Source organism: Triturus cristatus, chromosome 5_1 (genome assembly GCF_964204655.1).
Source record: "Triturus cristatus chromosome 5_1, aTriCri1.1, whole genome shotgun sequence".
Lineage (NCBI taxonomy): Eukaryota > Metazoa > Chordata > Amphibia > Caudata > Salamandridae > Triturus > Triturus cristatus.
The window spans coordinates 361,838,475-361,853,152 of NC_140587.1; the positions used below are offsets into that span (position 1 = coordinate 361,838,475).

General features: G+C 43.1%; 1 protein-coding gene across 1 annotated transcript; it reads left to right on the forward strand.

Annotated features, from left to right (window-relative positions):
* Window positions 1-11,595: 11,595 nt before the first annotated feature.
* LOC146830891 (zinc finger MYM-type protein 1-like) lies at window positions 11,596-14,220 on the forward strand. Its single transcript, XM_085603811.1, has one exon. It carries the CDS (start codon window positions 11,596-11,598, stop codon window positions 14,218-14,220), a length of 2,625 nt encoding a protein of 874 aa, XP_085459937.1.
* Window positions 14,221-14,678: the final 458 nt, after the last annotated feature.

The window sequence follows — 14,678 nt, forward strand, 5'->3', positions numbered from 1 at the left end:
GCAACTCCGCCTGCAGACCCATGTAGACCGCCAACAGCTTGTTGGGGAAAGTTGTGCCGGTGAGGAGAGGCACCGCTGGGGACTTCACATCCCATCAGCCCTTGCACCCATGCTACAGCGAAGCCCGGGCCTGTAAACGCCCATTGGGGCCTGGACATCGCCCCCCCCTAATACGTCCAATTTCAGCTGCTCTCTCAAGCCACGATTAGGAACTGCAGATGGGGAAAAGGAAGTCCACTATTAATGGAGGTGAGATATCTAATACTTTAGACTTTGCTCACTAGGGCTTCTGGTGCCCTGAATAAGGAGATTCAGTTTGAACATAGACTTTCCATGGGGAAGCCAGTAGCATCTGCTCAGCCTAAAGAGTCCACCCTAAAGAGCTACTGATTGTGCATGTAGCTGATCCCTCTACATCCACTTTATTCCCCAAAACAATATCATATCGCTCGAAGCACATAGTTTCTCATGACGAAGACACAGCCAACTTACCATCGGGTCTTACAGAGCTGCCCTTAAAGAGGAAAAAGGGGGAAGAAGAACAATTGTCAAGTCAAACCTCCGCTGTCTCCCAAGGAACTGAAACAAATCCCCCCCCATAATGGATGATCTGTTTTAAAACTGAACAGTCAATCACTTGTTTATTACAACCACATTTAGATAGATTATCTGGAATCGAGGCTAGCTTAGGGACTTTATGAGCCATTCTAACTGGGCCAGGGCAACGGATTTGTCCTTGCTTCCCGATTCGTCTATAACAACCCAGTGCTGCTCTACTAATGGCCAGCTTGGGACCCATAAGAGCAGGTGGCGGGTCCGTAGATCCTCACCGAAGAGGAATGACTGCTGGGGGCCATAAAAGACTTGCCCAACCACCAACACAGTCACCCACCCGCCCCTCAATTCACTCAGGCAAATTGTAATACCCTGCTACTCCAGAGGGCACCCAGCACCCCCACATTACCAAACGTGGCACCTCCAGGAGAACATGAACTGGCAAATGGGGGGCCAAGCATCTTGCGACTTAAGACTAGAACTTCCCCCCGCTGCCTGTCCCTAAGTAATAGTTTTGGTGAATGTCCCCAAACTAAAATATCACACAGAAAGAAACTATGGACCAGCTTATCTCTAAAGCATGCCATTGATTCTGCAAACACAGGGGGAGTTACTTTCTCGTACTTTATTGGCAAGAAGGATGGCCTGGGTAGGGGATTCAATGAAATCTATTCAGGGGGACGGTGTGGTAGTTAATTTTAATTTGCATCGCCTGGTTCAACATCTGTTCATTCGCTTACCTGCTAGTCCATCACAGAATAGCCAAATGTTTGTGTTGCCACTTGGGTTTTTCTATAAACCAGTTAGACCTTCTTACTGGGAGCAAGCTTCCCTGATACCACCCAGCAACAACTATCATGAGCCCCCATATTTTTTCCAAGGTCGACCTCTCACTTCCTTCCCCATTCACAACCGATTCAGTGTCTTAACTGATCTAGATGGCTGCGATTGACAGCTGGGGAACGGGAGCATCTCTAATCCTGCTTAAAGCCACAGAATGTCAGGGTCCGAACTTCCTACATCTCCCAAAGTTAAATCTAATCATGCACCCAATAACAGAGATGACGCAAAATTTATTTCCTGCAATATAGTTGGACTGAGATAAAAAATGCCTGCTCCTGATTGGTTAGCAATTGTCTCCAATTATGATCTGATATATCTCCAGGAAACATGGGAAACGGAACCCATTAATATAGACGGCTATCTTTCTTTTCACACCCCAGCTCGCCAGCCTACTTCGGTCCGCGCCAAGGAGGGAGGGGAGGCGGGGGGGGGGTTAACTCCGCTAAAAAACAATTTAAAACTAGCAGTTTTGTTATTCCATAATGATTCTCCTTACTACAACTTTCTTCATCTAAAGGGCCCGGGTTGTTGCAGGGACTCTGCTTATGCACAGAACTATGCACAGGAAACCAGGACCTCAGTGAATTGTGGTGTACCAAAAACTCACCTCAGAACCCAGAACCCCTTATCCGACCAGCATCAGTGTCCCATTCGTTATCCGAGTTTTATCTCGGCGGTCCCAATTTATAGACAACCCAGAGCAAGCGACTTAGTGTATTCTCACTGTAAAGTTTAAAGAGTTTATTTTATAAACCTTGTGTCCTAAGATGCAGTACTTTGGCTAACATAAGCAGACAAATGATTAAAATCAAAACCATCTGCATAGTTACAATACCATAGAAAATGAAAGGAGTAATCATAATAAAATGACAGTGGATGACAGCCACCTTCCTTTCGCTCGTAAACTAATATTATTATTATTAGACTAATAAAAGGTCTCTAGGCTTGAATGGGGAACCCCATACCGTAAAGATCAGCGTAGTGGAATCACATCACAGGATCAGCTAGACTCTGCTCCTGGGAAAGCTCTTCTTCCGAATGTGTATAAAGCATGCTGCCTGCAATATTAAAAGCATTCGACTTTCAGGTATTTGCAGCTGCGTGCGTGTTATGGCTAAATAGTGGGCCGATCGATCAACCTGAACCCAACAACATGCACCGTCTAGCGACCCAGACTGTTTCTTTACACAATGTTCAGACCAAGGTCGCAGATCACTGTTAGGGATGTGAACAACAGACAGTTCTCATTTGAAGCAGAGGCGAGCAAGCATTTCTCAATTAATAACATGTAACTACAGTGTCGTGTGCAAAAAGCAGCAAAAGTGGCAAGATGGCTTTCTAACATCTAATGCAGTTGTGCTAACTTAGCATTGTACGTATATAAATAGCAGTCTTCACTACACCCACCCTTGATCGGACCACTAACCAGTAGGGGCGCAATTTCAAGAACGCAGAGTTCAAGTTCGATAGAACGGAACAAAGGGCACAAATTGTGAATCCATATAAGGTAAGTGAAAAGTTCGAAGGAAAAAAAAGGGAGAAAAAAACCATTTGAAAGGGAAAAAAAATAGCATCGGTGGATGTTCAACGAGGGAAAGAGAAGAAGAAAAAAAAAGGCTTTCCACAGGAACTTTGGATGACCTCCAAGTTAATCCATAAAGGTATAAGTACAATAAGTTGCAACAGCTTCCAAGAGGAAATCATTGGAACGTTCTGCAAAATTATCTGCCATCCAATTCAATAAGGGGAAGGAACACACATGTTCCTCGACAACCGGAGCCTCTAGTACCATCAGAGGACAACTGGCGTGTTCTTCAAGATAACTTCTCGCCAAGAATTCAGCTACAGCCGTTCCGATGTCCCAATTCCCTAGGACTCCATGTGCTGCTCCACAGGCCATAATCCAGAACAGTCCAACTCATGAGCCACTAAGGGGTTCATTAGCCGATCATAATCCGGGGCGGGAGACACCGAGTTCGTCAAGCACAAATCCAGAGCCCATTGGAACGGACACTCAAGTAAAGTAGGGAAACCGGAAGGACAATCCATAGTATTCAAGCATCCGGTTACGAAGATGGAGCAGCCGGGACATGCTGTCGTTTGACGCAAGTTGTGCATCCATAGCGTAGTACGCAGATCAACAAAAGTACCCCAGCTACGAGGGCGAGAATCAAAGGGAGACCTCCGAAGACGCTGGAAAAAATAGAATGAAAAAATGCCGGGATCACACCAAAATAGTTTGAAAGGAGGTCACGAGGCCGGAGCCCACAATTTTGAAAAAATGTGCCAAGCCACTTGTTGACGAGGCATTAAAGATAGTCTGAATTAGGGCCCCAAAATGAAGTGGGAGATCAGTATTCAAAAGCGCTTGCACCTCTGTGCGCGTGTTTGCTACGTGAAGGACAAATGTTTCCCGGGATGAAGTCAACGCGACTTCTTTTTGAGACAATAGAGCCCTTATTCTGCTCATCTTGTTGAACTCTGCTTTCAAGGTTGGAATGGAAGGCCAGATGGATACATCGAGCCGTCCATGCGGGGGTGGGAAAAGGACGTTATTGCAGCAGACTACCCTCTGTGATACAGTCACTATGTAGGGAATTCCCACTAACATCCCACAGCAAGCTTCATTATTTAATAGCAAATAACTACCGTTAGCAAGCAGCGTAAAAGACGGTGTTATAACTGGCACCAGGATCCCTTTGAGGATGCAAGCTAAATTAGGAGCGTGCACATTACATGCACCATGAAATTGAATGTGCCGACACACCACAGAGTGATCTGGAGTGGAAGTGCACTCTTCACCTTTTAAGTAAACTTCTTTTCCGTCCCTCACGCATCTGTACGTGAATGGGAGTGACCAAACTTCATGCAGGAAGGCAGTACCTAGTTCTTCATATCTGCCAAGGGCATAATGTTTCATGCACGAACTGAACTTAAACAGGGGGAACGGTAATGTGATCAACCCGTGGATAAGCCACACAGCGGAGTTTAATTCGGCAACAGAGAAAGGTAAAGGTTCTAACTTTTCAATGTGCAGCAATGAGTAGGTTGCATCTTTCATGGACATGAACTGTTGTTTCGCAGTTAAATTAAAAGGAAGGAACAAAGATGAAGTACTCATGTAATCCCAAGGGACTCTCCCAGCCTTTAATGTTTGCAATGTCCATGCAAACTGCATGATAGAACGCAATTGATTTTGGCCACAATACAAAACAGACAAATCATCCTGCACAATGTCAACCACAGATGAAACAATATTATCTAACATATAAATTCTGGAAGACAGGGTGTTAATGCTATTATCTATAACAGCCAATACTTTCTCCATATTGGCTTGATCAATAGCTCGTAATCTGGATGCAGCTTCAATCTGTGATAACTTCCAAACTTCGTTGTAAACTGCATATACCCATCTTTTGGACCTGCCAACCGCAGGACCTTTTACAAAATCATTCAAATCTATTTTGTCTTTCAATTGTGATAAATGAAGTTTAACAGATGCTAAGGTGGAATGTTGCAGCCAAGATTGGCATAACTTCCCTACTGAGTAGGTAGTTACAGTGTGAGAGGATTCAAAACGAGGGTCGACACGAACTTGTGCATACCCCGGAGCTAAATCCAGAAACCTATGTTGACAGGAATCTGAGCTCGTTTGCCATATTAACCACCCTTCCGGATTTAACTTAGAAATATTGAAGGATGTGTTGGAAATGTATGACTGCAACGTAGCAAGGGAAAGATCCGTATGATTATCCCAATTAGGATAAGCACCCAGACCCGGAGTGGAGGAAGAATTTAATTTTTTTAGAAGTAGCCAATCCAAAACAGGTGGTCTGAAAAATTAACGAATTCAAAAATAACATGTGGTTCTGGATGAGGCAGGCACGATGCAAAGCTTCTGTTCCCTGTACCTGCCACGGTTTAGAACCCCAAACCGATTTTAGACCGACAGTAGCTTTCCACAGATCATAGCCTCCGATTGCCAATTCGTCCATATAGGACTTGGAATACAACAATTTAGTGTGTGTCAGTCTAACTTTAGAAGCAGACTCAGACGCAACTTTAAAAAAAAAAGGAGGCCGGATTAGACACATTGAAGTCAGAAAAATATGTGAATTTGTCCACTAACGTAGAAGAGCTGCCCAGCCTAGGCAGGGCCGTTTCTACCACTAGGCAGGACTAGGCGGCTGCCTAGGGCGGCAAAAGGTGGAGGGCGGCCGCGGCCAAAAAATTAAACCTCAACAGGAAGCACTTACAGATATAAATAAAGCAGGTGCCTAAGTTGAAGCTCAAATTCAGTAGCGCATTAATCAGCCCAAGGAATTTGCGAGCTCGGTGGAGACAGGGCAGTTGTTCTTTCTCTCCATATCTACCGTCAAAAATTAGTTAGCGGCGATGCTTAATGGAGGTCCTTGCATCCATGATTTTTTCTCAAGCGCAATCCCTGTGTAGTTCCCGTGAGGCCAGGTAGCGCCTTCAATTCCACCGTTGACGTGACGGGACGTCACATTCGACGCCAGGCGGAGGCTGTGCATGCGCGTCAGGCAAGAGGCAGAGAGAGTGAGTTCTCAGTCAACTGAGGCCTGCAGGCATATCAGGTACCGGGGGAGGCCGGGGTGGAATCCGGGTCGGCTGCGGCAGGCAGGTAGATGTCCAAAAAATAGGGCGCTAAAGGCCTAGTCAGTTATAACCTGGCTAAGTAAAGTAAGCAAGCAGTAAGTTGTGCGGTCGTGTCTGGAGCCGGGGGGGTTGATGAAGTAAGTGCGTCACAGACCACAGACACTCAAAGCCACAAAACACTCTTGTTCACACAATCACACAAGTAGAATCATAACATACACACAGAGTACGAACAGACATGCATATGTGATTATACATAAACCGGCAAACAGAAAGATGCGTACGCACACACGTTAAACATACTCTTCCTGGAGAGAGCACTCCTATGTCAGGCTTCATGCCGCCTAGGTTGGCAGAGGGATATATCGGGCACCTGGAAACAGCTCACTCTAAAAAGACACATGAGGGGCAACATTGGGTCCCAGGAGGCAGGGCCAATTGTGTCTTTGTGCTACCACCCATGCCGCATGAACTGAGAGTTCAGGCCCCGTGAAGTGAAAATCAGATTGGTAATTCGCCCCCTAAATCCCTACCCAATCCAACTTTAACGCCTGGGCACTCAAGCTCTCAGCCACCGTGGTGGAAATCGCCAGAGCACTGTGTACTCCTGGGCAGTCCGTGGCAGAGATCACTAGAGCCCATGTACTACTTGACACACCAGCTCTAATGCACAGTGGTGGAGATCGCCAGAGCACCGTGTACTCTTGGGCACTTTGTGGCAGAAATCGCCAGGGTATCGTGTCCTCTGGGCAGCCCGTGGCAGAGATCGCAAGAGCCCCATCTACTTGGGTCGAGAGGTGAGTGAGTGGGCCGTGGCTGACAGGGAGCGCAGAACGCCGATGCCCCCACCCCTCACAGCCCCCCATCCTCATCTCTAGAGACAGTGCCCAGACCGTCAGTGCCACCGGTGACAGGCTGGAATGTTCTGAGGACGTCCCATGTTTGTAGGAATGGACGAGAGAAACAAACCACGTCCAAGGTCACAGTCAGACTAGAACCGCCACCGCGAGAGTAACCCCGTCACCACACGATCTGCACCGCTTTGTGTTATATATCTGCGCACACACACACACGTATCACGGATCCCTGCGTATCCTGGTCACACACTGACACCAAAGATTAGTAGTGCGTCGTGGTGTCCAACAACTATCCTTTTAGGAGCACAGTACAAGGTTTACCTTTTAATTTATAATGCAAGTTTTAGTTTTGAGTAATTTTATGCCGATGTTTTAAACACAAGCATGGTTAATGAAAGCAGTGACATTATTTGACTTTTCCTTGCACACAGAATAGTAAAAGGTCAATTCCCAGAAGTAGGCGATGTTTAAGTGCGGTATTTTAGGTGCTGTTTAAACATGCTTTTTCATGTTCGTCTGGATGAGTTTTGCAGTTGCCTTTTCGATGTCAGACTAACTAGGCGACTGTTTGTATGTAGTTGTGTTGTGCTTCTGACACGGTAAATAGGGTTGCCGTAAATTGCAAGGTATTTGTGATGTTTGCATATTTATAAGCACTTTCATGCTTAGGTAATACTTTATTAACCAGAATGTCAGGAAAGTGTGCGTATAACTTGAGTATACACTTTTATTCATGTGAACTATGGGTTTTGAAACTAGTTTACATGTGTAATATGCAGCAATAACAGTCTTGACTATTTGCATTATCTTATAATACATGTGTGCGCACATAGTGTATGTGACCCCCCCATCCACCCACCCCCTCGTTGTTGCCGGCGTTCATCCACAACACCAGATGCGACGCTGTTTTTCACAGCCGAAACACATACATGATTTCACCTTTTAATGTCAAATAAATTAACCTTGTACGCTGCTCGAGTGCCCCTCAGGAACAGTTGTCTGTGTCTATGCACGTCTATAGAGGGAGGGTTTTGGTGACATTATAAACCATACCACAGAGTCAAAGGCTCTTACACAAATCACCTGTAATGTAGTTTTTATAGCATTATTTTATTTGTGAAAAGATAAGCAAGTGTTGTACTTTAAATATTGGAGTGTTTTTTAAATCGGTAAGTGAAATACCGTATTATACTATTTTGTTTGCTTTAGAAGAAAATACACTTCTTGTTAATGTAAATAACAATATAGAATTATAGAACTGGGGTGAATGTATGACATTGTTCTGCATTCTGTCCATCAACTTTTTTTTATTTTTTATTATAAAAAACCCATTATTTGCTTTGTAAAACACACACATTGAGTCTGTAGGAAGGTCAGCAGGGCCGACTCATTCCAGGCACTAACATACACTCAATCTGAATTCTCCTAACTGAACCCAACCATTATAAAGCCCCGCACGGACCACATGAAACTCGCTCTTTACAAGGAATTCCGAGGAAGGTGAAGGTCACGTCTCTCGCTGACTTCCCATGCCTCGCAGGCAAGCGGTATCAACGGATAGGCATTTCAATCACTGGTAGTATGTTTAACTCAGAGGGAGAAAATCCTATTAAAGAACGTCAATCTGCTCTTAAAAGGACTACTACTGCTCAACACTTGCATCTCACTCAATGAAAGGTATTCTTCATTAATAGATGCCTATTTTAATAATGTGTGGTCCATCTCACTCACTTGAAGGTTATCAGTTGTCTCTTTCAAAGGGAGGCCATCTAAATCATTAGAAGGCCATCTCACTCACCAAAAGGCTTTCTCACTCACTGGAAGACCATCTCTTTCAATGGGATCACATGTGAACTAATAGAAGGTCGCTCATTCATTGCACATCTATATCCATCATTTGAATGTGTGTCTCTCATTGTAAAGGGTACAGGGAGGGGCGTGCGTGCTTCGCGTTAGTGGCCTGTGGTTTGGAGTGGTGGAATGGATGAGGAGAGTTGGTTTTAACCTAGGGCACCAAGTTGGGAGGAAGAGGTTGGGGTATTGGATGTGCCCCTGGGACGGACCCAAAGCAGGATGCTATTTGTCAAAGGCCCTTCAGGAGAGCGGTGGCCGTGGGGCCTGCTGGTTGTGCATTTGAGCTAGTGGGTTGGTTGAGGAGCTGATGGAGGTGTCGGTGTGGAATCAAGTCACAAGACTATCAATTATGCCAAGCTTCTGTGGAAAGTCAAATTATGTTCAGGAGTCATAGGATAATGATTTTCAGGTAGAATAGACATCTCAATACCTGTGGGTAAGGTTCTGTGTATAATATATTTAGGCGGTAGTTTAATAGAAAGGGTCAGGCGTGGCTAGTGGCTTCCTTAGTGTCCTATGACCTGGAGGTAGATGACATCCTCCATCTTACTTGTTGTGGGGGCTGGGGTTGTTTTTTGCGAGTGTCATGGCAGATGCTGTTGGTGAAATGTGAGGATCGGATGGATGGATGAAGCCCAGGTTTTACACATGGAACCGGACGGGATTATGAAGTGGTACTGCCAGTGCCATGAGAGGCGAAGCTTGGCATGCCTGATGTTCGACAGTACCTATAAGTTATTACCCATTATTGCAGATGTGCATCAATGGTCGTTGTTGTATACTGCTGCCTGATTAAAGGTTCCAGGGAAGAGTTTCAACTGGGGTCATCCCAGTGGCTTGGACCCAAGTTCAAAGGGGGTAGGGGAGAATGCCCATTGGTGTGGGGGGGAAGTGGTCTCTGAGTGACTTCATGTTTGAGTGGGGATTGATGATGGGGGAGGGGGGGAGTTTTTCACATCGAGGAAAGGAAAGTGAGTCCATTATGTGGCAAAGAGTATGTGCAAGTCAGGCCACTAATTGGTCTCATCCTCTTGCAAGGGCGCCGCCTCCACCTCCCTCTTAGGGGATTAGCAGCTCACGTTTTTATCCGGCGTGATGGTTGATGGATGCTTTAGGTTCTGTTTTCTACAGCTGAATGCCTGGAGGGTTGAGTCTACAAGTTTGGGTTACTGCAGTCATTATTATACATGTATTCCACAAATTGAAATGAATTACTTATTATATAACACCTTGTTAAAACAAATCTTTCATCCAGGACAGCTGAAACTTAGAAATTAGAATTAAACAAGTTAATCAAATGCATTGCTCATAGATGTTTGGATCCTATGCTGCCCCTTACTTAAATGTATCTAAACTTTAGTGTTTATGTAATGGCAGGAAGACCTTAAGCTGTTTAGACCTGCCTTTGTGCCTGATTACATCCGAGGAGCCCTGCTGGGATTGAAAAAGGTAATTTGCAGTCTGCGCATCTTTCATTGGGTGATCAGTATTGTTGTTTCAGAAATGACCCAATATTTTATGAGGTTGCTCTGGTGTTTGCACTTCCAAAAAGAAGTGTAGATTTTGACGGTCAGTGGCTCTTGTGTAGGTCTTCTGTAATAATTATACAATTTAGGCCATAATTTTGATTGCCCGGTGCATTCCTGCGGGTCTTGTGATGGCAGTTACTGGGCCTATTGAAACTGAGGCCCAGTTTTTTAGGAGGGCATCCTAAAACCTAGTGTGAAATACTAGAGATAAGGGCAAAAGGTGGAAATCGGAGTGACAACTGAGTTTCAGGAATTAGGGGTTCGAAAGCATTTTCTCTTTTGGCTGTTGCATAATAGTTTGGGAATAGGCCAGGTAAGTATTTGAGTTGAAAGTCCTTCTCGATTTTGGCATCAAGCTATATATTTTGCTTTATCTATGAATTGTTATGCTAGGGACTACCATATTTATTGACAGTGGATGATTTGAGGTTGAACCCTCTGGGTTTAGGAATGCTCACGATTACCCAAAGGTTGTCCTAGCACTGCAGAGAAAAACTGGAAAACAGACCGCTTAAATAAGTAAAAAATAGACTCATGAAACTGAAGAGAGAAACTTTTTCAAGGATTTACAGAAGGAGGAACGGTTGGTGCTGCGCCTGAGGCAGGGAAGGTGGGAGAGTATTCCAGTGTTTTTGGCTACCAGGTAGCAGTGGAAGAGCGTGCGCCTATCTGGGTTTTCTGAATTGCAGGGAGCCAAAGTAGATGGTAAGAAGCCTAACCAAGGACATGAAAGGGAACATATAGCTGAAATAGCCTCTAAAAGTAGAAGGGGCAGTTTTTCTAGAATTTAAGAATTGAAGGGGATGTGAGGAGACCGGATTATAGTTACTGGGAATCTAAGGAGACAAACAAGGTTTCTTGAGGAGTGGCACTACCAGAGCCTGTTTCTTGGCCATCGGAAAATGGGCCTTGGCAAGTGAGTGATAGTAGTGGTTTGTGAGCACTGAACAAATCTGCGTTTCACCTCTGGCCAAATTAGACCTGGGAAAACATCAGGGGTAACCAGCGCTACATAAAATCAAACCTTTTTTCCACTTCTATCCTTCCGAATCCAAATAACTGACTAACCTATCCACCACTTAAATTACTTTCATATTTCACTATACTAATTCAACACTAATCATTTATGGGTCTCGGAGTAGCGTGCTGAAATCATTAAATAGATCTTAAAATAGATTTACGAAAATAAAATCGTTTCCATTAATGTTACTGGCTTCTTACATTTTTCAGTAATAATGTTGTTACAATTTTCTAATGCAATATACAGAATTATTATATACAATATTCAGAATTATTATTGCCCTATATTTTTTCAGGTAGAATAGAAAGGATCAAAAATGGCAGACAGGAAAAAACTCTCAGGTGCCCAGTACAGAAAAAGAAAAGCGGCTCGAGAAATAGAACTATCCAAATTAAACAGGTCCATTGAAAAATTTCTACGTCCTCCAAAGAGTTCTCTTGAAGTTGCTTGGGCATCGACTTCAAACTCAGAAAAAGATGATGATATATGCCTACCAGACAAGGACATAGAAGTTAACAGCCAAGAGCAAGAAGAACACGTTGTAGTGGATACTGAGAAGGATAACCTTGAAAATGAAGATGGTGATCAAAGTAAACACCCGAAAATTACTGAAGAAAGCGTTAAAATAGATTATTCAGATCCTGCTTCCTGGGAAGACTTACCAATAAGTAGAGACAAATTAAGAACTCTTTTGGTTGAAAATGGGCCAAAACAAGTGAGCAAAAAATTTCCTTTAGATGAGAAAAAAAGGAAGTTTTCATCTGTACATTATAAAAGAAAACTTCCAAATGGAGAAGAAGTTTACCGTGAATACCTCCAGTATTCTGTATCAACCGATAAGGTTTTCTGTTTTTGCTGCAACGTATTAGGCGGAAATTCAAGTTCAAGTACAAGTCTCACTCAGAATGGATGCAACGATTGGCATAACATATCCGCAATTCTGTCTTCACACGAAAAGAGTGTTGAACATATTACCAACTTCCATAACTGGAAGGGCTTGTATACAAGTTTAAAAAAACAAGATGCAACTATAGATAGTGTTAATACAAAAAAGCTTAAAGAAGAAGAAAAGTACTGGCATCAGATCTTAGAGCGTGTAATATCTCTTGTAAGAGTTCTAGGTGCACAAAATTTGGCTTTCCGTTGCAGCAGTGATAAACTTCATGCTCATGATAATGGTAATTTTCTTAAAATTGTGGAATTGCTCGCCATGTTTGATCCTATTATGAATGAACATCTCAGGAGAATACAAAATAAGGGTAGAACACATGCTCACTATTTATGCAACATTATTCAAAATGAACTGATTCAAGTGCTATCAAACGGAATCAAAGAGAAAATCATTTCATTGGTTAAAAAGGCAAAGTATTTTTCAATCATTCTTGATTGCACCCCAGATATCAGCCGCACGGAACAAATGACCATGATCATAAGATTTGTGGACATCGTGCAATCTTCAGGAACAGAGTCATTTCAGTCTTCTGATGAAGAATTCCAAGACAGCAGCCTCGTGCAAATAAAAGAACACTTTTTGGGATTTGTACCACTAACCGAAACCACAGGTGAATCGATGAGTCATGTTCTGAGAAATCAGCTCAAAAGCTTGTCGTTGTCAATTGAAGACCTACGAGGTCAGGGTTATGATAACGGGAGCAATATGAAGGGCAAGGAAATAGGTCTGCAGAAAAAAATTCTGGATATTAACCCATGTGCCTTCTATGTCCCCTGCAGTTCCCACACCCTGAACCTCGTGGTAAATGATGCTGCTTCGTGTTGCACTGAAGCAACAGTCTTTTTTGATGTTATACAAAGATTGTATGTATTCTTTGCTGTATCTCCACGTCGATGGGATATACTGAAACACCATATACCATCTTTGACTATAAAACCTCTGAGTGATACTCGGTGGTCAAGCAGGATCGATGCCTTAACTCCCATCAGGTACCAGTTACCGCATGTGTATGATGCGTTGTTTGAAATTACTGAAGATTCAACTCTGAAAGGCTCTTCTGGTACCATGACTAAGGTTGAAGCTGAAGGTCTTCTGAACAGCATATCTTCATTTAAGTTTGTTGTGGCAGTTGTAACATGGCACAGTATATTATTTCAAATCAATTTGACCAGTAAACTGCTGCAAGAGAAGCACTTTACTATTGAGAAAACAGTAAATGAGCTTAAAAATACAGAGGAGTTTTTAAAAAACATGAGGAGTGACATGGAATTTGAGAGAGTTTTGGTTGATGCTCGAGAGCTAGCTGAAGAAATCAATATTGAGCCTATTTTTCAGCCAGAGATAAGAAGGAGGAAAAGGAAAATGTTCGCTTACGAATCAGCAGATGAACCCATCGCTGACCCCAAAGAGAAGTTCCGAGTAAATTACTATTTTGCAATATTGGACACGGCAATTAGTTCTGTAAAAGAACGATTCACACAGTTGAGTGAAATTGCAAGATTATTTGGTTTTCTATACAATATAAGTGACCTCAAAACGAAAACTTCCAAAGAACTCATGGATTTGTGTATCAAATTGGAAACAGCTCTAACCCAGCGTAGACCTGGAGAAACCATATCTTTTCTAAAGGACATTGACGCGGCAGCTCTCTGCTCTGAACTTTCAGGAATAAGTCATCGAATACAAAAAAATGCAAAACCCGAATATGTGCTTAACTATCTGTGCAAAAACAAGTTAGAAAATGGTTTTCCTAATTTGTTCGTAGCTCTTCGTATCCTTTTGACTTTACCGATATCAGTGGCAAGTGCGGAGAGGAGTTTCTCAAAACTCAAATTAATAAAAACCTATCTGCGCAGTTCCATGAGCCAAGAGAGACTCACGGGACTAGCCACAATTTCAGTAGAAAAAGACATGGCTTACCAGCTTGACATTAGAGATCTTGTTAAAGACTTTGCTAAAATAAAGGCAAGGAAGGTATCATTGGATTAGGAGAAAGAACCCAAAACGCCATTTAAGTTAGAAGAGAGAATGTTACATACTAAATAAAATATGAACAGTGCTTATTTAGTTATTTAATGTGTGATTTGTTTTTTGTTTAATGTTGAATACAAGTTCTTATATATCCAATGCATTAATTCTTATAGCCTGGATGACGGGGGAGAGAGTGATGGTAGTAAAAGGGAGGGGGCGGCATTTTTCAATTGTCGCCTAGGGCGGCAAAACACCTAGAAACGGCCCTGAGCCTAGGGGCTGGACAGTGTTCCCACTGCGTATAATTCACAACATTTCTAAACGTATTTGCTTTGTGTAGGAAATGCGTGCCATAATGTTGATAGCAGAATTGCTCATCATAATTAGCAATATCTAAATACAAATCCTCAGCATCAAATGCAGCATAATATTTCAAATCAGAAAACAGTGCTTCTATGGCTTGAACATCCCAATCA